Raw genomic sequence first — 22,677 nt, forward strand, 5'->3', positions numbered from 1 at the left:
TAATGTTCCCATTTGTTTCGCGTAGCTTTTCTGTTGGCAAAACAATTTTCACACGTCCACAAAAATGCAGACGCCAAAGATGGAGAGAAGCTTATGAATTTCTGCAAGTTGAACAAACGCACCGACAATTAAAAGGATGCTTGCAACTCAGCTGCGTTGACGATGACGATGCTGCTCCTGATGACGATGATGATGATGAGTTTGAGGCGATGGTGGAAGATTGCTGGCTTAAAGTATGTGTTGAATTCTTAAAGGGGCATGTGGCAAAGGCAAACAAAGTCGTTAGTGCTCGTATTTGCATGTCGGTCTCTGGCAACCATGCAAATGATCAAAATAATTACATGAAGCGGCAGTTTGTATTTTTCCCTTTTTCCATTTCATTTTTTTGCTTTTACTTACTTGCAACAGTGGCAGTGGCAGTGGCAGAGCGGCAATGGCAGCGCCTTACAAAAGACAAGCACAGTCCCAACTTCAAAATGATGAAAATGAGTTTTCTTTACAAACAAAATTAAAAGTAAGCGCTGTGGCAGAAAAAAAAACACGAAGAAGAGACGAGAAGTGAAGTTGGAAGGAAGGAAGCGGGCAACAGCACAGTGAGAGCGAGAAAATTGCACACCAAATCCAACGATGTGCAAAGTTATTTTTCACAAGTGCTTTGCTGCCGACGCAACCTCGATCCTGCCAAAACCCTCAGCCCTCATTCCGCAAAACAAAGATGGGAACGAAGCCGGCGACGGAGACGGAGACGGAGACAAACACTAGCAGCATCTCTCCATCTCTCTCCAGCTGCCGTTTCCAGCTGCTGTCGCCTGCATATGGAGCCATGTTGGCCATGTGGCTGTGTTGGATCTTGGTTAACTTATGGTTAGTAGAGACACACTCTCTCACTCTCTCTCTCTCTCTTTCTCGCTGTCGCCATCGTCTCCGCCTGCACATCCCTATTTTTATGCTGTGCAAATGACAGCTATTTTTCATAGGGCCAAAAGCGCTTCGAAACTGCAGCAGCAAATGCTTCGACTGCTCCACCTCTCCTTTCCTCTACTCGTTTTTCCTCTTCTTGTTGTTGTTCTAGGTGGCAAGTGACAATAATTTCAGTGTCTACTCTGCAGCAGTTCCTTTCCACCCAAAGTCTTTTGTTTTTCGAGCTCTCTTGCCTAATTGCCAAGACTTTGACTGCCAACCCCGAAAAAAGCTCACTTTAACAAAAATCCATGTAAATGGTGATGCTTCACATTATTACGCATACGACTTGTGGTACGCATACGCAGCAATGCATTTAAATATTATGATAAAGTTTCGCACATTTTATATACACTTGGTCTGGGGGCTGATTATAAATTTACCACCTTAAGTGTTGATAGAGTCATTTGCAAGATTATAAATTATAAGCATACACCTACAGGCGACGATGATATTAAGAGCTATTAGAGCTAAATGGAATAACTATTTTACACTTTAACGACACCAAAATGCATAATTTGTATATGACAATCTTGTTATAAGCGAATTCAAGTTTATTTAACGTGTTCAAGTGCTGTTCTAATAATAGTTTACCACATTCTATTTTTAGAAAAGATTTCCTTGACTTTATTAATGTTCTTCTTTATTGGCGTTTAGTATTCAATCGCAGTGCAGCTTACTAAATCAGAGTCTCGTGTCTCTCAATAAAGAGCAAGACTATGAAAATAGTCCTTAAATGCAACAACAGAAAATCAAGCATATTTTTATTGAATCATCAAAGTCAGACAATAAGTATCCAGAGAATGGATAAACCTTAGCACACACACACACACACATATGCACACTCAAGTGTTACTCATAATTGTGTTGCTGTGAAAATATCAATAAAGGAAACTAATGAAATGCGCGCGGTCTTAAGTGGCTTACTGTCACTTCAGCACACAAACAAACACACACACAGACTCGCAGACAGACACAAAGGCAAACTCGTACACAAACACTCACTCACACAGCAACAGAGTACTTAGAGTTGCGTGTGGAAGTGTATAATGTCAATGCCCAGACGTCAGACTCCATCTCCAACTCCAACTCCAAGACATATTCCCAAACCAAACCAAACGAAACCGAAGCAAACCAAAAGCCAACCCCAACCCGAACCGAGGACCAACACAACCCCAAAGCAAGTGGCCCTTCTCTGTGTAACGGTGCATCATAAATTCCGCACTTCTTACGTAAATAGCCATTTAAGTGTGTTTGTTTACTTTCATTTAACGTTGGCCTTAGATGGTCACATCATGCTCTCTACTCTCCTTATACCCTGCAGTCATAAAACCTACTCAAAGCGGTTGAGTAGTTAAACTTCGTTTTAAACTTACTTTACTATAAGTCAAAAACAGAAATCAATCCTTAACCTCGATTTTTTGCTAAATATTTCATATAATAAACACATCTATTATTTTAAAATGCATTAACAGGGTATTTACCTAGAGACTACTCTCTGCAGCACTATCCTTATTTATCAGCTATTAGCAGGCGAATATAAAAAGGGTCAAGTGACAATCGTGTGAACTGCTGTCCTGGGTGACAGCCGATATATCCGTTCCTGGCTTGTGTGTGAGTGCCTTCCCCTTTCAGCACATATGTCTCACCAGGCGAATGCAATTCATAAACTGTAAATTGTCCGAGGAACTAATAAACTTGTAGAAGAGCAATTGGTGTGAGCACAAAATTGTGGCGCTTATAATGAAAAAGCTTTGTTTGGTGGGTGTCTCGGATAAGCTGTGGAAATTTGTCTCCAGCTGCAGTGCTTGTATTGGCTAAGTGTGCTGAATGTGCGCAAAGTTGCTGGTAGATGGCGCTGCTAACATACACAAGAAAACATCCATCTATGGGAAATTACATTTAATAGTATGCTTATCAAGAGAAGAAAACGTATAATAAAAATTTGAAAATTTCCAAATACCCGAAAGTAAATAAGTCAGGTAATTGGTTTTGTCAACACGCAAAAACTAAATTTTAAATAAATTTGGAAATGGAAATCTAACGAGCTTCCGACAACGGTTGTTTCGCTTAATTTGAAAACATAAAATTATCATTAATTTTATTTTGGTATAATTACATTTCTGTTGCATTATTATTACAGTTTATATAGTATGTGTATGTGTATGTACGAGTATATGCTTCCGTATGCTTGTTAAAATCACGAAAATGTTTATTTAATTTTTAATTTTTGATGCCTTCATTATGAAACCTCATAAAATCATAGCGACATTCGTGGTGGGAGCGGAGGGCAAATGGTGGAGCAGAGGGAAGGAAGTTGCATGCTTATTTTCCATTTTAATAGGTTTATTTTTTCATTTTTCTTCTTTTTTATATTGTGTTTACTTATGGTTTTTTTTGTTGTGTTTTGTTTTGTGTGTTGGGCGTCGCAGCTTCCTAACTAATTACTTTGTAGTCATAAAATTAATATTACGAACACGCTTAGTTTGCATTAAATAACAAATAAAAGAGATTCTATATTTAAAAAGTTGTTCATACTTTTGCATTTCGTTCGCAGTGTTTTTTTGATTGGTTTTGGTTCTCAGTGTATACACTTAGCAAAAATAGCCCCCGCATTTGGGTAAATAAATGTGCATTGCTTCACATTCAAATTCTTAAAATCGACAATCTTTATCTTTATATCTGTGCCAAAGCAAATAATCGCCTCCCTCAAATATATCAGTATTTGTTTAATATCTAAACTGGCCCTTCTTCCCCCTCTCATTGTGGTAGACCCTCAGAGGCGAGTAACTGCCATTCGTATTGCCATTAAGTGAGGCACCTGGTCCACCTTGAGTCCCAGTGCCATTGCTGCCATTACCATGATGGCCAAAGTTCTGCGAGGCCGAGCCGGAGATCAACTCCTCCGAGTGCTGTGCCCTGGCGGTGCAGCGAGGCGCCAGCAGCAGATTGTACAGGATGAAATAGACAAAGGCAATAATCAAGGCAAGGATGGCCAAGTACTCATAGGTATGGAACCAGTAGTAAACTTGTCTATACTTCTCATTGCGCCACAAGCCAACCATGGCACCGAAGCCCTTGCCTAAAAAGAAGACAAAAATGGGTTAGTTAAGAAATCCAATTCTCTTTAAGGTGATTCTTTCATTACCTATGCCAAAGAAGGCAGCCACAGCAATAGCTTGTCCTGTGGCCGTGAGTTTTCTTGGCATCGCATGTCGCATGTACAGAATAATCGTAATCCAGATGATGCCAATCACAGCTGGCTCAATTATCTCCATGATGTAAGTCAACCAATCGCAGTCCGGATCGCTCAGTGCAGTGAAACGAATCACAAAGACAGCAAAGCCAGCAATAAAGATGTTCGAGTGTCCACAGTACTCAATAAACCGATCCACATTGAAGAACAAAGCTGCGATGAGTAAGATGCCCGCATAGCTGACAGCATACGGATCACGGAATGTCCACAGCAGATAGCTGTGAATGCTGCTCCACAAAAAGCCAAAGAGGAAGGCCACCGCAGTTAGCACCACAATCTCTGGACTATAGCGACGTATAGCAGACATCGGCACCACCAGCATTCCAGTCTTGGTGTGCCACCACCACTCGGGAGGACTGAGAGGCATTTGGGAGGCAAAGAGCAGGACGACAGCAGCCAGCACAAAGCAGACAATGAAGATGATCAAGGCAGCATCAGCAGCATGATAATTAGGATCATTCTGCACGAAGAGCAAGTCGAATGGCGAGAACAAAATCACATAGCCAATGGCACCCCAAACATATTGGCGACACACCTCGCCACGTCCCTCGGAAGTCTCACGCACAGCAATCACAATGGCGGTGTTCAGCAGGGTTAGAGCCGCCAAGGCGAAAATGTCACCAAGGATTCGCAGAATCGTGTAGACCACCTCTTTGTTACCGAAGATGCCAACGGGCTGTAAAAAAAAAGAAATTTTGATAAGAAGAGCAACAGTTACACTGAAAAACAAGCTGAAGGCTTTTGAAGCCAGTGTTTTAGTAATAATGTTAGTGTTAATTTGAAATACAATATAAATAACCTCTTTAAATCAATAAGTACACTGAAAAAATTACAATTTTCTAAAACCAACAACATTCTTCTTTAAAATTGTGTTCTTAAAATAAACCTCCTGAAGTCAAAATTATTCAAGCTAAGAACATTGAAAAAATACCAAGTTCCCAAAAGAAGAACTTAAATACTAGATTCAGGTTACAAAATTCATTCTCGAATTAATTGCTGGAAAAGTTTTTTCTGGCTATTAGTGTTTTGTTTCAATTTAAGAAGTAATTTAGTACTGTAGTCGGTTTTAAGTTTCTTTGAGTGGCAATCTAATATATTTTGTACTGTATGGTATATCGATATACCAACTATTGCCTTTGGTATATTTCATTATTTATTTCTGTATATTAATTTGGTATATTTTATTAATAATAACGCACTGTTTTGCATTTGTACAAAATGTGTAGCAGGTATCTCAAAGACGAGCACACTCGATAACAACTTTTTTACTAGTTCATTATTATTATTATAAATTTTGTGATCCAAAAAGTATAAGATTTTCAAAGATATCAAATGTTCGCGAAACAAGATGCGTCATGCACTATTCTGACTCATTAGATTAAAATTCTTATTACCAATACCAAAATCTAATTTAAGAAGTTGTTTTTTTTTCAGTGTAGATTTTTTCTCTCCTTAAAGAGAACTTAGTATTAAATGTACTCAATAACAAGATACATTTTCCTATTTCAAAATTTTCTCAACTCAACTTTTCAAATTAAAATTCCTAGTACCAATACCAAAATCCTGATTGTAAAACCTTTCAGTGTGCGTATCTGAACGTTTAACTTACATGTTCACAATCTGCTTCGATTAGCACGGAATCTTCGCTATTGTAGGGATTGACAATGAGACACTCGATGATGGGTTTGCAGTTGCTGCCCTTCTTCAGATTTTTCATGTACTCCACCTGCTGCTCGGGTATATTACACTTGATGCCATCTGCAAGTAGGAAGAGGAATTAATGAGAGTCGAGCAAACAATCTAAGCTAAATACTTACCCACTGGATATTGACACCAGCCATGAGTCTCGTTGGTCACCGGCTCGTTGAGTGACCCACCTATGATGGCATTCATCACAATGCTGGCCGTATCCTCAGTGTACACATGACAGTTCCTCACCAGCTCCTTGCCCTGCTCATCGCGATACACGTTGCACAAATGCGGTGGCTCCACATACACTTTCTTGGCGCTGCCTTTGATCGCTTGTCGCTTGGTGCGCTCTTCCTCAGTGCTGGCCAACTCAATGCCAGCGCTATCTGCGCGAAGTTCAACCACATCGAGATGACTTCTGGGCTGCAGTCTTTCGGTGGTGGCACTTGTCTGCTCCTCCTCGTAATCGAATTCGGAACTATGTTCGGTTGAGGGCGCTGCTGTTGGCAATTCGCCCAACCAAAATTGATACATGTTCTCATGGAAATTCGGGTTCAGACAGCTGTAGGTGCAACGTGTGAGATTGACAACTCCCGACAACTCATCATAATCTCTGCAGGTGTCATTGGTGCACTGTTTCTGGAATATGTAAGCGCCATTGCCATCACAGCCGAAGCTCACTTGTGGTCTCTCTGCTGGCTCGCGATTCACTTCTGATAGAGGGAAGAGGCCAACGGAACAGAGAGCAGAGAGCACGAGGAGGAGAGCAGTCATAAAACGCAGCTTGCGTCCAAAGCCATTTGGATTCTTGGCAGCAATGTTATCGGCCAAAGGTCCAACTATCAACGGTCCCAAAACTGATAAAATGGCAGACGTAATTGTGATACTGCGATACTCTCTGAAGTTGAAACTCAGCAACACCGGCTTTACGTTATTCACAATGTGCAGCGCAGTGATACCTAAGTAAAATATTCCATATTATAAAAGTTTAATACATTTCAAAATTGTCTTTCGTCTTACCGCTGATCACAAGGAACACAACCAGCTTCAGGGATATCAACGTCTTGTTGATACGCGGACTGTGGCCGCCTTGGAAACCCATTTTGCTGGGATTAACTAAAAGTCTACAGTTTCTATATACTTAGGGGACAGTCTCTGTGAATTATCGTATATTTTTCAGTTTCTTTCTAATCGTTTTGTGGAGCCTAGAAACAAATTAGAATCAGAGATAAAACACATTATGTTTAGTTAATTATGTTCAGTCTGTTGCAGAAATCATAAACTTAATTGCTACAAAATGAACTAAAAAGCCTGTGGATACGGACGAGTTCCCAGGCGATAACATCGAGTGCCACATGCAACAACAAGTGCCACAGCAATATGAGGCACATAGACAACAGCAGCAGCAACCACCTTGTGTCGTGTTGTACTCATATTGTGCTTGACTGTGGGTAAACAATCTGCTAATGTCGCCTACCTAATGTAACCACAACAAGGCAAACAAAGTAGGGCTGAAGTGAAAGAATGATCGACTGAGAGATGCTCTGTAATCACTAACTAAAAAAGCAAAGTGATTCAAGTATTTTTAAAAACATAATTGATATACTATGTAAACAAATGTAATTTACAATAAAGAATGTTCATCAAATACATTTTAAAATAAGCAAATATTCTTTAAATTTGTAAAACATTTTCGAAACAATGTTTTAAATTGTTTTAGAATAACAAAAAAATGGTATATTTAAAATATTTTCCTAAAATAGTTTTAAATTGTTCAAGAATATTTCTGATTCTCAAAAAAAATGGTATAAAATATCATTCGCATTTACAAGGTATACAACTATATAAAAACATTATTAGTTAGAACCTGTTCATTTTCATTGCGTTATATAAACTATGAAAAAGATATAATATGAAACTGATTAATGTGTTTTAACTCTTTCAGTTGAAATCTACTTTTAATGTAATTCTTCTTAATATGCTTTTTAAACACAAAATAAAGGAAATAACACGTATTCAACTCAATGAAATAACGCTTATATTATTATCAATAAAAACCTTTTTTTTAATGTACATTTTATAGGCTCTTGTTATGTAGTTAACGTCTTTTTAAAAATATTTTATTATGCTCTGAGCAACTCAATTTGATATGCCTTTTATTACTTATTATTGAGAGTTTTCGACAACTAATTAAATTCCTTTTCAAACAGTGCCCTAATAGTACAAATTTTGATAATAAACACACAAATTAAAGATTAAATACATTTCCTTAATATACCAACGAGAACAATATTATATCTTATATCTTCTAAAACGTAAAACTTCTTCTATAGAAGAAAAAGAAATACTAAGTTACCAACAATTGATTTCAACATAATTACATACATTGTTAATCAATAAAGCATATTAATGTACTTTTTATAGTCTCTTGTTAACTAGTTAACGTCTAGCTATAAACGTTTTATTAAGCTATTGTCTCTTCATCGCAAGCCAATGCAATTTGATATGCCTATCAATTCTCATGGAGAGTTTTCGACAACTAATTTCATTATAGTTCAAATAAATTCTCAATATCGAATTCTATAAATTGGGATGACACACACATATGTATGTATATATATATATACATATTCACACATAATATATAGAAGCCATTGGGGTGTCAAAATGAACAAGTGCCGAAGGGCAATAGGTCATTTGCACCGTTGAACTGAAATAAAATATCAGTTTAATTGTACATAAACAATACAGAAACCACGAAAACATGAACTGAAGCTTACTCTGTATACGTTAAATGTTATATTCATATCAATTGGAACAATTACAGGGTATTGAGAAAGTGAGAAACCGCAAGCACAGCATCAATTACGTATTGTCATAAAAAATAGATGGAATTTGTTGCTGTCCTAGGCATTAATTTATATTCATATTAGCTGTCAACAGTTTTTCAATGTTATCGCCTCGCAGTTGTCGCAGAGATAAGAATCAGACTGTAGAGTATACAAATAGCGAGAGAGACCGACTTGTCTGTTGAGAGGTAAATTGCTGCATAATACTCTTAACTGCATTGCAAACTGAAGATGCAGTTGATGGATGACGAAGATGTAATGGGGATAAGGTTGATGGACTGCACCCACACGTTCCACTGTTCACTGTCTGTGGCTGCAATTTGCACTCATCTTAAGTGAAGATCTTGATGCATGACAATAAAATACACCAGGGAAATGGAAAGTGAGGCACACGCAGACTGTGGCACTTTTTTCTTTTTTCTTCTTTACTGTGACGCAGAACATAAACATAAACAAGATTTGTGGATTCGAGTTCACGTATAACACGTCAGGGTATTGTATTTAACTGGCAGGCGGTCGGTCAGAGAGTGCTCAAACCGGTTGTTAAAGCTGCCAGCCAGGCAACTAGGCAGCCAGCTAGTAATTACATCACCACTGCGAATCAGTAGACCTAAAAGAACTGACAGTGGGAAGACGCCAACTCTGACTCCCCGGTCACGCCCCTCGCTGTTCATCAACTTAGCCTCAGAGGCAAAGACAGCTGATGGGCCACAGCCACAGACATCTGTTACATTTCAAAAGACTTTACAACAACAGCACAGCAGAGAGTCTTTCAATCTGCTCAGAGCATAACAATCTATTTCAAGGGTAATGTTGTAAGCACTACAACTAATAAAATTGATGGACTCTTAAGCATGTGTAGAAAAGCCTATTCAAGCTGTACAAATCGAAAACAGTAAGAACTTGTTTATGAGCTCATAATAAGAACCTTGACAATGAGCAATTGCTGTCGGCTTTAATTCCACTTTTGAGTACTTAACGCTACAAAAAAGAGCTAATAAAATAATTTATAAATAAATAAATAAGGGAACTAGACAAAGTAGGCGACTTGCAGATTCTCTATTTGGTATAAATGAATCATTACAAATGAATCTATAAATCTTGCCTACAAACAAATCTGTAAGCTAATCAGACGATGACGCATCGCTGAGACAACAACTGGGAGAGCAAAGCTCCACACCCAGGCATAAAAATGATTTATAGGTTGTATAAAAACCAATCTCATTGAATTGTAATCTTAAAGAACACGCCATTAAAAAAAAGGCGAACTTAATTATATGATAAGACTGCTGTTCAAACAAATAATGCTGGACAAACAGCTTAGCTTTGGGTTGCCAAACATCTTTTCACACCTCTGTGGGCAGCAGACAAACACAAATTCAAGTTGGATAATTGCAGTCGGCGGCAGTTGCAATATTTGTTGTTGTTGTTGTTGTTGTTGTTATATCGCAGCGTCGTCAACTTCTACTATGTGGGTCAATTGCTTTTTTGGGGCTTGCCACCAGACAGCGCGGCGCATGAAAAATCAACGTTTAATTATGCGTAACATGTCAACGGAAATCAATGGAAAAACTCAAAACACAAAGCGAACGCACATTCACTTTAATCTATGTATTAATGAATGAAGCGAGTAATTCATTTATGAAATTTGTTGTATTTATTTCACAATCTCCCCATAGTTCACACAGGTCTAGGGTACTGTCTATTCGATCACTTTGAAATTAGATCATCCCCTCGCTTATTTACAAAATTCGCTCGAGCGTTGAACGACGCAACAAAATGCTAATTTCATGTTAAGTACACAAAATCTAATACAGCAAAAAAAAAACAAAAAACAAAAATAAATCTTTTCTCTGATTTGCTTTTGTTTTTCCGTCTGACATTTTCGGGCGGCAAACTTTGACTTTTAAAAAGGCGCCGCTTCATCAAGGAAAAAAGATCTTTACGACTGGATAAATAATAGGCAAATGCCAAATAAATTACGCATCGATATTATGCGAATCTGTTGCTATAAGCGATGATGATGAACGTGTCACAATCATCGCAACTTACTGTTTGTGTTTCTTGTTTCTTGTGCCGTTTGTCTTGGCACGCCCCATAAAAGTGTTCGCTTAATTGGGATTCGGGTTGTGCAGAGAGGCAGTGACCGCGTTTTGTTTATTGTTTATTGTTTATTCACACATTCAGCACGTAGTATTATTTCTTGAACTGCGTATTTTAATTGCATATTTTTATGCATACAACAGCTAACAGCTGCTGCCCACAAAAATCAAACGATCCAATGCCGCTATAGTTATAACACGTTGCGTAGAGATGTGCGTGAGTCGTGACACGAAAGCAAAACTAATGTTTATTAACCATTTTTTTTTTGTTAATTTGAATACCAATAATTAATCAAGCTTTTCTATTAACATAGCTCAGCAAACTGTCTCGGTAGTAATAATAATTAATCAAGCCTTTCACTATAGCTGAGTAAACTCCCATCGCTAGGAATAGCGATGAGTGATTGTATATAGAGATGTGTAAAAGTCGTGACACGACAAAAAAAAACAAGTAACTAATGTTAAATTTAATGTTATATTGAGACTTGTTATTTTTAAAGAAAAAAATTACTAATAAGTAATCAAGCTCCTCTTATAGCTCAACAAAGTGCCATCGCTAGCATTAGTGATGAGAGATTGCATTAAAATTTACGCTAAAGTCGTGAAACAAAAAATCGAACTAACTTTTAACTATTAACTATGTTTGGTTTTGACAATTTTAACATTGGAAAATTATCTGTAATTAATCAAGCTTTTCCTATAGCTAGATAAATAAATCTTTATAGAGATGCGCCCAAGTGGTGACACGAAATCCTAAGCAACTTTAATTAATTAACTATGTTTTGTTTTGTCAATTTTAAGTCTAGAAATTACCAATAATTAATCAAGCTTCTCCTATGACTACCTACACCAACTGCCATCGACAGCAATAACTATGAATGATTATTGACTGAAACTTCCTGAGATCGAGGTGTGTGAAGCGCCCACCATGAAGCTAATGATTCCAGCCAAAATAAGTTGGCCAATTTATGAAGCACGTTTCCGTTGAGGCCTATGAATGATTATCGCATTGTGCAATCCACACGATACACTCATCCCTAGGCAAGACGGTTTTGCTTGCAATGTCAAGAGAAACAATAAACAAATGAGTTACGAGTGAGTTTTATGTTTATGATTCAATTGCTATTCAAACGCGACGATAACCTTTAGATTCATTCAATCATCGACGGCCGTTCTTCATAGCTATATATGTACATATACTTAAGGAATGTCTAAGTATGTTGGAATGCTATCACCACAGAAATACACACAAAAAATAGAAGCAACTATTTGGGCGCGTTTCACAACGTTAAATACACTCTAAAATACATTTGCTTGAATTATAATCATTTCGAAACACGCCCCTGAGAGGGCACACGCAATCCCAGTCCGGCATTTCCCCCCCACCCCACAACTGAATCACCTACACATATGTGAATGCCACAAACTGCATTCACTTGGTTGCTTTTTGGGGTGGCGATTCGTTGGTCTGTGTTTCGTGTTTGTTGCCGGCTAATTAATTAGGAATGACCATAAATTGGGTCAAACAACAAAAGCAGTGGCAAGTGCATGAAACATGGGTGGGAAAATGGTGGAAATTAAAAATTAGACTGCTCCGATGTATATGCTGGAAACACACACACACACATGAACAAATTCCGCACAGCGAAAATTCTTACCAAACTGTCACAGTCGAAAATAGAAACTAGATTTGTGAAAAGCACAATTTGTTTATGATTTTTGAAATACCCTGCAGAGAACTGAATTTTGAAAGGGGTATTATGAAAATATGTAGCAATATGTAATGGGAAAATCATTATCTGATCAATCAATTATATTTAATCGTTATGATTATTGGCGTGCTATTAAATTTTGTATTATAAACAATTCTTTATGATCGAAATTCTGCTTCATTCTACTTCGAGTAAATTATAAACAAATTTTTGTGATCGAAATTCATTCGAGTAAATTTAAGTCCAGCATTCTCTATATTATTTAGCAATATATCTTCTCTTCTTTACTTAATATTTTTGGGTCACACTATTTTGAAATCAGTTAAAAAAAAAATTGTGTAAACAAGTTGTATAAAACTATTTGTTTGCATTTGTGAGAAGCAACATTGTTCGATCTGTGATCAGAATGCCACTTGTTGCATTCGCATTCAATTTGTCTCTAGTTGTTTATCTAGGCTTCGATCGGCAGCATGAATGAAGCATTGTATATAATATATATTTTTAATTTACATTGCCTTGCCACAGTCAGTGGCAAGCTCCATTAAACTGTCCGAAAATTTATTTCAGCCTCAATTTGTTGGTGGCGTGACCCCATAGATGACGCAGCTAGTTAGCTATGTGGATCAATGCGTAGATGACATCATTTTTGGGCAGCCTCAGCCTCAAGCGACGCATGTGACGTAAGGTATGCTTTTTTGTTATGTTTTCGGTATGGATCTATATTTACAACAACACACAAATATGTGGTAGACGACAAACAGAGCGAAAGCTGATCTCGACTAGAACAATTTTCATTTGTTTTTGGCTTATTTTTAGAACTATGTCAAAATAATTTAACTCTTTACGTGGGTGGAGAGAAAGAGGGTGATGAGCACATATTTAATTAACTGAACTCTTGCATATATAAAGTGGGCAAATGAATCTTAGTAATAGTGATCTTGAAAGCTAAGTTCAAACTTTAATCCTTAAAGTTACAATACATCAAGCAGTCTAAAAATTCGAACATATTGAAAGCTAAACAAATCTAATCCTTACACTTTAAGAGTAATGGAAGGCAAATTAATCTTTTGGAACTATGACCCTGAAAGCTAAGCAACTTTAATCCATACATTCCAATAGTAAAGAGAGCTAGTTAATCTTTGCAATTGTGATCTAAGCTAAATTCAAAACTTTACTCCTTCCTTCCAATTCAAAATAGTTCCAGTTTAAAAAGCATTAATCAATCTGTAAATTCTCAACTTTTAAAAAGCTAATCCTTGTTCTTTACAATAGTTACATCATAAAAAGTCAGGTTGTACTGTAAATTCTAAACATTTTTACATGTCAAACTTCGTAGTCCAACTATGAAGTCAGAGTTTCAACTATGATATCATCGTGTTGATTCAATCGCTGCGACATTTACATACAGTACAAGTTATTTGCATGTAATCTAGCTCTCAAGCGTGCTGAATGAATTTCCATTGGCCTTGCCTCATATCGAAAGTTTCCAAATACAACTTTGTATATATTTCAACAGTAGCTCGCAACGATCAGTCGAACTAATTGAAATGTAATTGTTCAATTGCGCATTAATTACATATATTATAAATTGCCTCTGGCCGAAAATGGCATGAAATTGAGCACCAAAAAAAATTGGTGAATCGACGCCAAAAAAAGGCAACTCGAGAGGAAGTTGCGGCAATAGATAAACCTTAGCCATGGGAGAAAGAAGTCCAAATGGCAGTGACACGACAAAACGAACAATTCAGCGATTTTGTCGATGAGGCAAGTCACGCATTGCAATCATTTCCTAACAAAAAATACTTGATTACAAATGCAGCAACGACAAATGCAGTTTTTTTTTGTATGTGCTGCTCGTCTAACCGGCCCCCAAGAGCGTTCGTTGCAAGTTTGCTGAAAACTTCAACTTGAAATGCGGTGCAAGAACACAAGAACACAAAAGGAGTCAGTCGGAGATACACAAACAGATACACAGAGATACATTTGCAGCTACAAGTTAGCTTTGACGTTGCCTGTCACTCACGGCAAATGAACAGGAAATTGTTTACTCGCAATGCAATCGCAACAAACTTGGCGATGTTCTCAATAATTCACAAAGTCTCCTTCTCGACATCTCCTTCTTCTCCATTTGGCTTCAACTTCAGTTCCAGTCTTGTCCGATTAAAGACTTGGCATTGGCATTGAGGCTGGCTGACTGGCTGACTGAATGGCGCCTTGACTTAAGTTGGATTAAATTTAACATGTAAGCATTAAATTAATGTCTCTGTCTCTGACATTGAATTGGCTACGCAGACAAGCCGTCTATATCGTATTTGTAATGTGTGCTCGAGACCCTCCGCGCGTCAAAACAGAATCCAGAAAAAGTTTGCCCCAATTTCAGAACAACAAAACAAACACAGAGCGCAGATCCGCACTAGTTAACAGCGCAAATGTATTTGTGTATCTTGTAGATGTTTTTCTATACCCGATACCCAAGGGGTAGAAGGGTATTATAAGTATGTGTCTGTAGGAATTGTATGTAACGGGCAGAAGGAGTCACGGATCTTAGCAGCTTTAGCTGACAATCTAGTATACTTTGTAGTTTATGGTATATTTCGTATTATTTGGTATATTTTGAATGTAATAGTATATTAATATACCAAATATGTATGGCATATTTTAAATGTAGTACTGTGTCAATATGCCAAGTATATACTTTGGTTTATTTTTAGAATTTTTCTGGTATATTAATTTGGTATATTTTAAAATCAATACCGCACTTTTTGCTTTTATTCCCAATGGGTAGCTGGTATCTTGCATATGGTATATTTTGAATGCAGTACTATATCAATATACCAAATATAGAATTTAGTATATTTTTAAGTATGTTTGCGGTGTATTAATGTGATACATTTTTAAATTAATACCGTAGTCTTTTGCTTTTATACACCATGGGTAGGAATATGGTATATTTTGGGTGCAATACTATATAAATATACCGAATATAGCATCTGGTATATTTTAGTATGTTTGTGGTATATTAATTTGCTATCTTTTTAAATGAATACCGTATTCTTTTGCTTTTATTTAAAAAAGGTAGCGGGTATCTCACAGTCGAGCACACTCGTATGTAGCTTTCTTGCTTGTTGTATCTGTCGCTGTAACTGTGTGTACTTATTCTGTCTGTTCTGCAATTCGCCACTGAGTCATCAAATTCTTGAGCAAGAGGCTGTGACACAAATACTACAAACAAATAATGAATGACACCCAAGCACAAAATAAAGTCTAAAAGACATTGTAGATTAATATCTATCACATTGTTTCGTTGTTTTTTTCAAATCGTAATGAGCTTCATTAAATAAACATGCAAAAGGTGGAAAAGACCCTATGCCATTTCCATTTCCATTACTCATTATCTTATTGTTTATGTCTTTATTTTCTCTTCTGTATTTCTATTTACTTGCAGACTATTTGTATTTTTGGGACCGGCTGCTGTTTAATTGGCCATCGTCTTTTGTGTGTGGAAACATTTGCAGCACATTTTGTTTGAATCGCAAACAGATGTGCGAACAGACAAGCTCATAATAATAATCAGAAGCATATCTGAAATTCGGAATAGATGGCTCTATATATCTGACATGATTTTAATGCCCCGGTTGAGGTTAAATCATACTCTCTCGTATGCTAAAAGCTGAATGAGTCCAATGATGTCATATATATAGTTATGTGTTATATAGTATTGTCTGTGTGTAAGTGTGTGTGTGTGGATACACTCCAACGCGTCGCTGTTTTCGTTTTTCGTCTTTGTGATTTAAATTTCATTTTTATCTTTTGCTCATTTTGTGTCGTGTTTTTTAGTTTCGTTCATTTTTTTCTTTTCTTTTTTATATGATGTCTGCGCTTGAGCTCCTTAGCCCTCGCAGCCCTATCGATTTACCCGTTTATCCGTTCGTCTGTCTGTTTGTGTGGGTCTCGACCATTGTTTGACATTAGAATGCCTCGCTGCCTGCCGGTTTGCAGCTCCAAAAGTTGTTTGTCAGGTTTCCGCTACCTTTTTCAAACTGCCAAACACGACTGGCGAATTCAAGTTCAAGCAACAAAACAATACAATGAAACAGTAAGAGTTGTTTGCAGATGAAATACACTAACTGCTTTTAGGTTGATTAGCTAAGCGACTTGAATTATTTTACATATTTAAAATACCCATTTTTTCGCGTAGTGTATCGAATTCCAGCAGAAAACCTTTTGTCTAACGTGTTGAAGGTGTCTTTAAGGTTTGTTTGCATTAGATTCTTAGATTTTTGGGGTGGTTTGCTGAATCTAAGGGTGGATTTCTTTTCCAACACGCACCATCTGCAGGGTGGTTTCTATTCTTCTTCTTTCTTAACTTTTCTGCCGTGTCCTGTCTAGATTTCCTGCTATATTGATGGCACGCCCGGTTAACGACGCTTTTAATGCCAATCTACACTTACTAGCTCCCCCAAAAAAAGAAAAGAAAGGGTGGTTCTTCAACTGTTCCACATTTATTTATGTAGCGGCATTTGTTGCCACCTCTGTTTTTTTGAAAAATTACTCAATTCTTTACAGGGATGTAGTAGAAGATTAATTTGAATTTCCGGATTAATCAAAATTAATGCGCAACATTCTTTTTCGAAGATAAATGCGAATATTATAATAAAGATTTTTATTTCTAGGTCATCATTCATTTCGAAAGCAACCCCTGGCTGACCTGTCATAGTGCCCTACTTATACTCTCAGATTCTGCAACTGTAATAAAAAGAGCAGTCATCGGGTCGACAACTATACGAATATGTTCGCATATGTGTGTAGAAGAGGTAGAAGTTGAGGCACTTAATGCAACAATGTTATGACGCCACATGCGATGCCGGTTGACAAAACGAAGTCGACGTCATCGGCAGAAAATAAAAGCGCCATTAAAATCAAGTTGTTACTTTCGAATCGACTGCATACTCGACTTTTAAAGACCCTACTACAAATTGAGCTATTTTTATTTTCATTTTTATTGATTTCCGAATATAATTATAAACTTTACGAGTGCAGGGTATACACTGAATAAACATTAATGATCGAGCAGCTGCTTGAGATCTTGACGGGCAGATGAGCTGATTTATTTTTACCTTTGCGCAAAACTATTTTTAACTTTTACTTTTGTGGGTCAACACAATTGTGTTTACTCATTGCGTACACCTGCTCTCGTTACCTCCTCTATTACAGGGTATAAATGTAGTAAATTTGTTGGCCTTGCTCGCGGCTTGCGTCAGGCTGCCATTAGTTTTTAGTTGGCGGTTGTTGGTTGCCCATTGCTGTGGCTGGTCCCACGCATCGTTTAATGATTCCCTAGCGCTTGTCTGCAATTAGTAACCAAGGTTTCACTCTATTCCCACCTCCGTGCATTCCACTCCATTCCCTCCCTCCGCCCTCTGCCCTTTGTCCTCCTGCCCTCCTGCTGCGTTATCCTTGCGTCAATTCAGTTGCGTTATTGTGCGCTTGGCTAATTAAATTACTCGACCGAATGGTGTGGAAAAAGTTAAAAGAGCGCAGGAGAGAGGACAAAGCAAGAGAGGGTGCAATACACAGAGAGGGGGAGTCCTCTCTTCACCTCGCTAGGGAGTGAAATGCATTAAGTGATTTTTCTCATGGACTTGTCGCCAGGCTGTCGCCACGGAAATTGCATTTTCAGTGCGTAAACTCGCAAAGTGGCAAACAACACTCGACTCCAACTCCAACTCTGTGTAAACAGATGGATATATACATACGTATATAGGTAGCAGCAGATATGCATACTATATACATACACATAATATATTCATCGATTTTTATACCCTAAGGGAATTAAAGCGGAATTGAATACTTCAACATTAAATGATGGCCGAAAGCTAGTTAAAAATAAGACTTTTTGTATCAATGAAAAATTTATAAATTTCCTTTATGAATTATAAATTAAATAATAATCAATTTAACATTTATAAATATCATTTAACACGATTTCTTGTATTAATTTCAAGTTTATAAATATCTTTACCAATGTAAATTAATAAATTAGTTTTATCAATTCTTTCAATTTTTAAACCTCTTTTATCAATTTTAAAATCTATAAATTTATTTTATGAATTATAAATTAATAAATTTACTTCATTAATTTTTACATAATAAAAATCTTTTAGCAATTAGAAATTATAAAATTTCGTTTAACAATTTTAAACTAATGAATTTCTTTTATCAATTTTAATATTTCTTTGATTGAATATTAGTAAATTTGAATTGAGTTTTATAGTTTCTTTAATCAATTTCTTTTTTCTTTTTCAATTTTAAATGAATATTTGAATTTACTTTTTGTTTATAAATTTATAAATTTCCTTTATAAATTATAAATTAATAACTTTCTTAAATGAATTTTGATATTCACTTCATAATTTTAAATAATCTGAATTAACTTCTATATAAAAATTGTCAACATTTTTTAAAATATTCCCAAAATGTAAAGCAGATCAAATGAAGCGTATGCATAAGTCAAGCATTCTCCGCTCTTGATTTTTATTGGTGTGATGATTTCATTTTCATGTTTTGTTTCCCTCTCTTATATGTGTGTTCTGCTCATTTGAGTTCTAGTTCTGTTTCGTGTCTTCACAATATCCTTGGAGTGAATGCAACATGCTATTGGGGACAACGACTTCCTGCCCCACGTCCCTGGCCCAGTCTCCTCAACCCTTGCCCGAACCGAGTTCGCAGCCAATGTCGAAAAGTCAGTCAGTCAGTCAGTCAGTCGGGGAGTGAATGATGTCGTTGGTTGACTTTGCCTTTTTGGCAACAGTTTTGTGCTGTGCTTTTTGGCAAGTCACATTATTTACTCGCTTTTAATTTCATTCGAAGTGACCGCAAAGTCAGCCAAAATATGACATCACAAGTTTTTTAAGTGGGCTCGATTGTTGATCTCTAAGAGACTTTTATCTCTTTTTTAGATGACCACTTAACATTTTAGATATTTCAATATGTCAGCGTTTTAATTGGAAATTTTAAAAGTTTAAAGGGTCTTTTAGCACTCGACAATTAAATGCGTTTTATCTAATTGGCAAAAGTTATTGTTCTCAATTTATTAAGTCAGTTTATTGGCACACATTGTTTTAATTCATATATGAATTAAATGTAATGAGTCACGTAGCTAAAATAAAATCATTTGTCACTGTCTTTTGGCACACACTATTCGATCGATTAATATGCTAATTGCGACAAAAGTAGCCGCTAGTGGATTATTTCTATATTTATACGATCCAATTGGCATTATACATTTTGGATACACTCGGCAAAGATTCCACGCACAAAAACTGTCGCAAGAAATGCGTATTTATATGTGTTTTGCTCTTTTTTGTGATTTTATTTTAAAGATATATTTGTATCCAACACTAAAGAAGAGGTAGAAGATGTGGCAACAACTGCAGTTCGCTCGTGTTTTTATATACATATGTATGTACATATGTTTGTTTGTAACATCTACAAAAATAAATTTCGAAAAACCAAAAAAGCAACAATACCAGCCAAAAACACAAATTAAACCAGAAACTAAAACAATAACAACAACAACAACAACACTAGTAATAAACAACATCTACAACAACAACAACAACCACACACCGTAAAGCTCGCGTCGCGCGTCGGTTTCAAAATCGTTTTTGTATTTTCGTTTTTATTTAAAATGTTTTTTTTTTTGGCGGCTGCTGCCAACAACAGTGAGAAGCCAAAAAACGTTGCCACCACGTTCGTGGGCGACTTTCGTACCGTTTTTTCTATTTCTTTTCAGCGTACCGCGTTCGCGCTCCCAACGCTTCGCCGTTCGAGTGAAAACTAAACGAAGCGCTCGAGCAGCCAAGCAGCCAAGCAGCCAAGCAGAAGCAAGCTAATGTCACTGGCACCAACACAAACACACACAACCACCACAGAGCAACAGAGTCAAGTCTTCTACTATTTACCAGCTGTGTTTCATTCTTTGGCCTTTGCTGGGCGCCAATGTGACTTGTGTTGCCAACAACAAATGCGCTAGTATAAGAGTCCGGCTAGACAGTTGGCAATGCGCAAATTGATCGAAATTCTCTTGCATACTTTTAGGCGACCGTGGGAAATCAACGAGTGTAGCTGGCTTAGGGGAGAGAGATCTTTATTGAAACAATTTCCAACATGCTAGAAAAACACAAAAGTATTTGCAGTTGAGAATAAATTTAATAAATCGAAAACTTCTATAGAAATTCACTTATACTTAACCCAATTTAAACTTATTACCAGATTAGCTTACAAGTAATCGAAAGATAAAATAAATGGCGACAATAATTGATGACAAACTCGATGCACTATCACTAAACTAACACTGACACACTCGGGTGCTGTTATATAATGAATTGTTACGCTTGTTACGCTTGCTGTGGGCAAGTGCAAAAGATTTTCCAGCAAGCGAAATGTGTTGACCGTTTGTCTGGCAAGCTCTTTGCAACCCTTAGCCAAAAAAAAAAAGTCAGTCAACGCAGACACACCCCCGCGCAGAGTTTTTTGGGATGCGGAAACAAAACAGGAGAAAACCCACGTGCAGCTTGCATGTCGTTGAGGGTGTATTTTATCGCTATTCTCTACGTATGTACGTAAGAGTAGAGAGTGCGTGGATATTGGAATATGATTGATATGGCTGAACGCCATTTCCCTAATTAAGGAAAACGCATAACTAAAAGACATTTAAAAGGTTCTTTAATAGTGTTTATTTTAGGGGCGAATGTCTCGGTCTTTGCACTCGAATCAGTTGCATGTGACCACGAATTTGATACTAGAACAAACAGTCTTTTGTTACGTTTAAATACATTTGAATATTATGTACGTTGTTTGAGTTAAATTAAGCGTAATAAACAGTGCAATATTATGAAAGATTGATTAAGTAAGAAAACTTAACTGATAGATAGTTTAAATAAAGATTTAAGCTACATTATTTTAATCTGTATTTATATTTGATTATTTTACGTTAAGTGTATAAAAAACATTGTTATTGGAGATTTAATATTCTGTATTCCGATAGATCACTATTAAGATTAGAAAGAATAAATCGTCACATAATCCTAACAGTCAACTTTCCTAGAAGATAGCTCAACAAAAGAATGAAGCAACATTGTTTCAATCCTTGATCATATTTGACTCTTTTATTTAAAGTGTATAAAAAATATTGTTATTGGAGATTAAATATTTTATTAATAAACTTCTCTGATTAGAAAGAATAATTGGTCATCATTCTGAATATCTTAACAGTCAACTTTTCTAGCAGAAAGTTTAATAAATTAATGAAGCAGCATTATTTCAATCTTCAATTAAATTTGATTATGATATTTTAAGTGTATAAAAATGATTGTTATTAAAAATATACTATGCAAATATACTATAAGTTTACGTGTCTGATAAATCATTATTAAGTTTCAATGTAAGACAACAACTAATATAAAAATTCGTCATCATAATCTTAAACCACAATTTGTTGTTTTATGTATATCTAACCAACCACTTCAATTAAATTGTGTTTGTTTAGCAATATTGAGTGTATTATTTTCCTATTATTTCAAGGTCTATCTGTTTCCATCGCTACCCCAAAAACAGTTGCCAGCAGCCGCAGCAGCAGCAGCTGCTTTCTGAAATCAAGGGGAAGTACCCATAAAATTAAATTTAACGTGACTCTTAAAGCCAAGCGAACTGTGGCCGATTCACCATAATTTAGGAGACGACTACGAAATGGGCCAACTTTCGTGCACTAATGTGCAGCAATGAAATGTATCAATCAGTTGTAATGGCAGCAGCAGCAGCTATTTTGGATCTCCTCGATTAGCCTTTTGGCTCCCTTTAACCCTTTGCAGGGCATATGATGGAATTGGACAATTGGTTGGGTGGATCACCAACTGGCTGCTGACTGCTTGGATAGTTTGCTTCGTGTTGTCGTCGTCGTCGTCTCTCTATCTGGCAGCTATTTTTGGACAGTCCGAGTGCGCGATCGCTCTCTGCGATCGGTTCGCGAAAAGCAGAAGATCGGTGGAATCCGTTCCGTTCGGCTCCGTTCTGTTCCGTTCCGGCGTAGAACAGATTTCAGCTTTAGT

General features: G+C 36.7%; 1 protein-coding gene across 2 annotated transcripts; it reads right to left on the reverse strand.

The window, feature by feature from the left end:
* Positions 1–3,034: 3,034 nt before the first annotated feature.
* On the reverse strand, positions 3,035–20,426 carry LOC117568946 (uncharacterized). Of its 2 annotated transcripts, none has more exons than XM_034249886.2 (6): positions 20,342–20,426; positions 6,926–7,110; positions 6,034–6,864; positions 5,826–5,974; positions 4,109–4,892; positions 3,035–4,042 (listed from the first exon to the last, which is right to left on the reverse strand). In XM_034249886.2, exons 2-6 carry the CDS (start codon positions 7,005–7,007, stop codon positions 3,690–3,692), a joined length of 2,199 nt encoding a protein of 732 aa, XP_034105777.1. In that variant the 5' UTR covers positions 7,008–7,110; positions 20,342–20,426; the 3' UTR covers positions 3,035–3,689. The 2 variants fall into 2 exon arrangements, with proteins under 2 accessions (XP_034105777.1, XP_034105775.1); XM_034249884.2 differs by having other exon boundaries at positions 20,198–20,398.
* Between the last annotated feature and the right edge of the window lie 2,251 nt (positions 20,427–22,677).

Source organism: Drosophila albomicans, chromosome 3 (genome assembly GCF_009650485.2).
Source record: "Drosophila albomicans strain 15112-1751.03 chromosome 3, ASM965048v2, whole genome shotgun sequence".
In the NCBI taxonomy this organism is placed as follows: Eukaryota; Metazoa; Arthropoda; class Insecta; order Diptera; family Drosophilidae; genus Drosophila; species Drosophila albomicans.

Excerpts from the sequence above, each read along its gene's own strand:
- LOC117568946 (XM_034249886.2), bottom strand. The coding sequence starts at position 7,007 with ATGGGTTTCCAAGGCGGCCACAGTCCGCGTATCAACAAGACGTTGATA. Across the intron at positions 5,975-6,033 it reads CTGGTGTCAATATCCAGTGG|ATGGCATCAAGTGTAATATA; the intron begins GTAAGTATTTAG and ends TCCTACTTGCAG. Across the intron at positions 4,043-4,108 it reads GGCTGCCTTCTTTGGCATAG|GCAAGGGCTTCGGTGCCATG; the intron begins GTAATGAAAGAA and ends TCTTCTTTTTAG.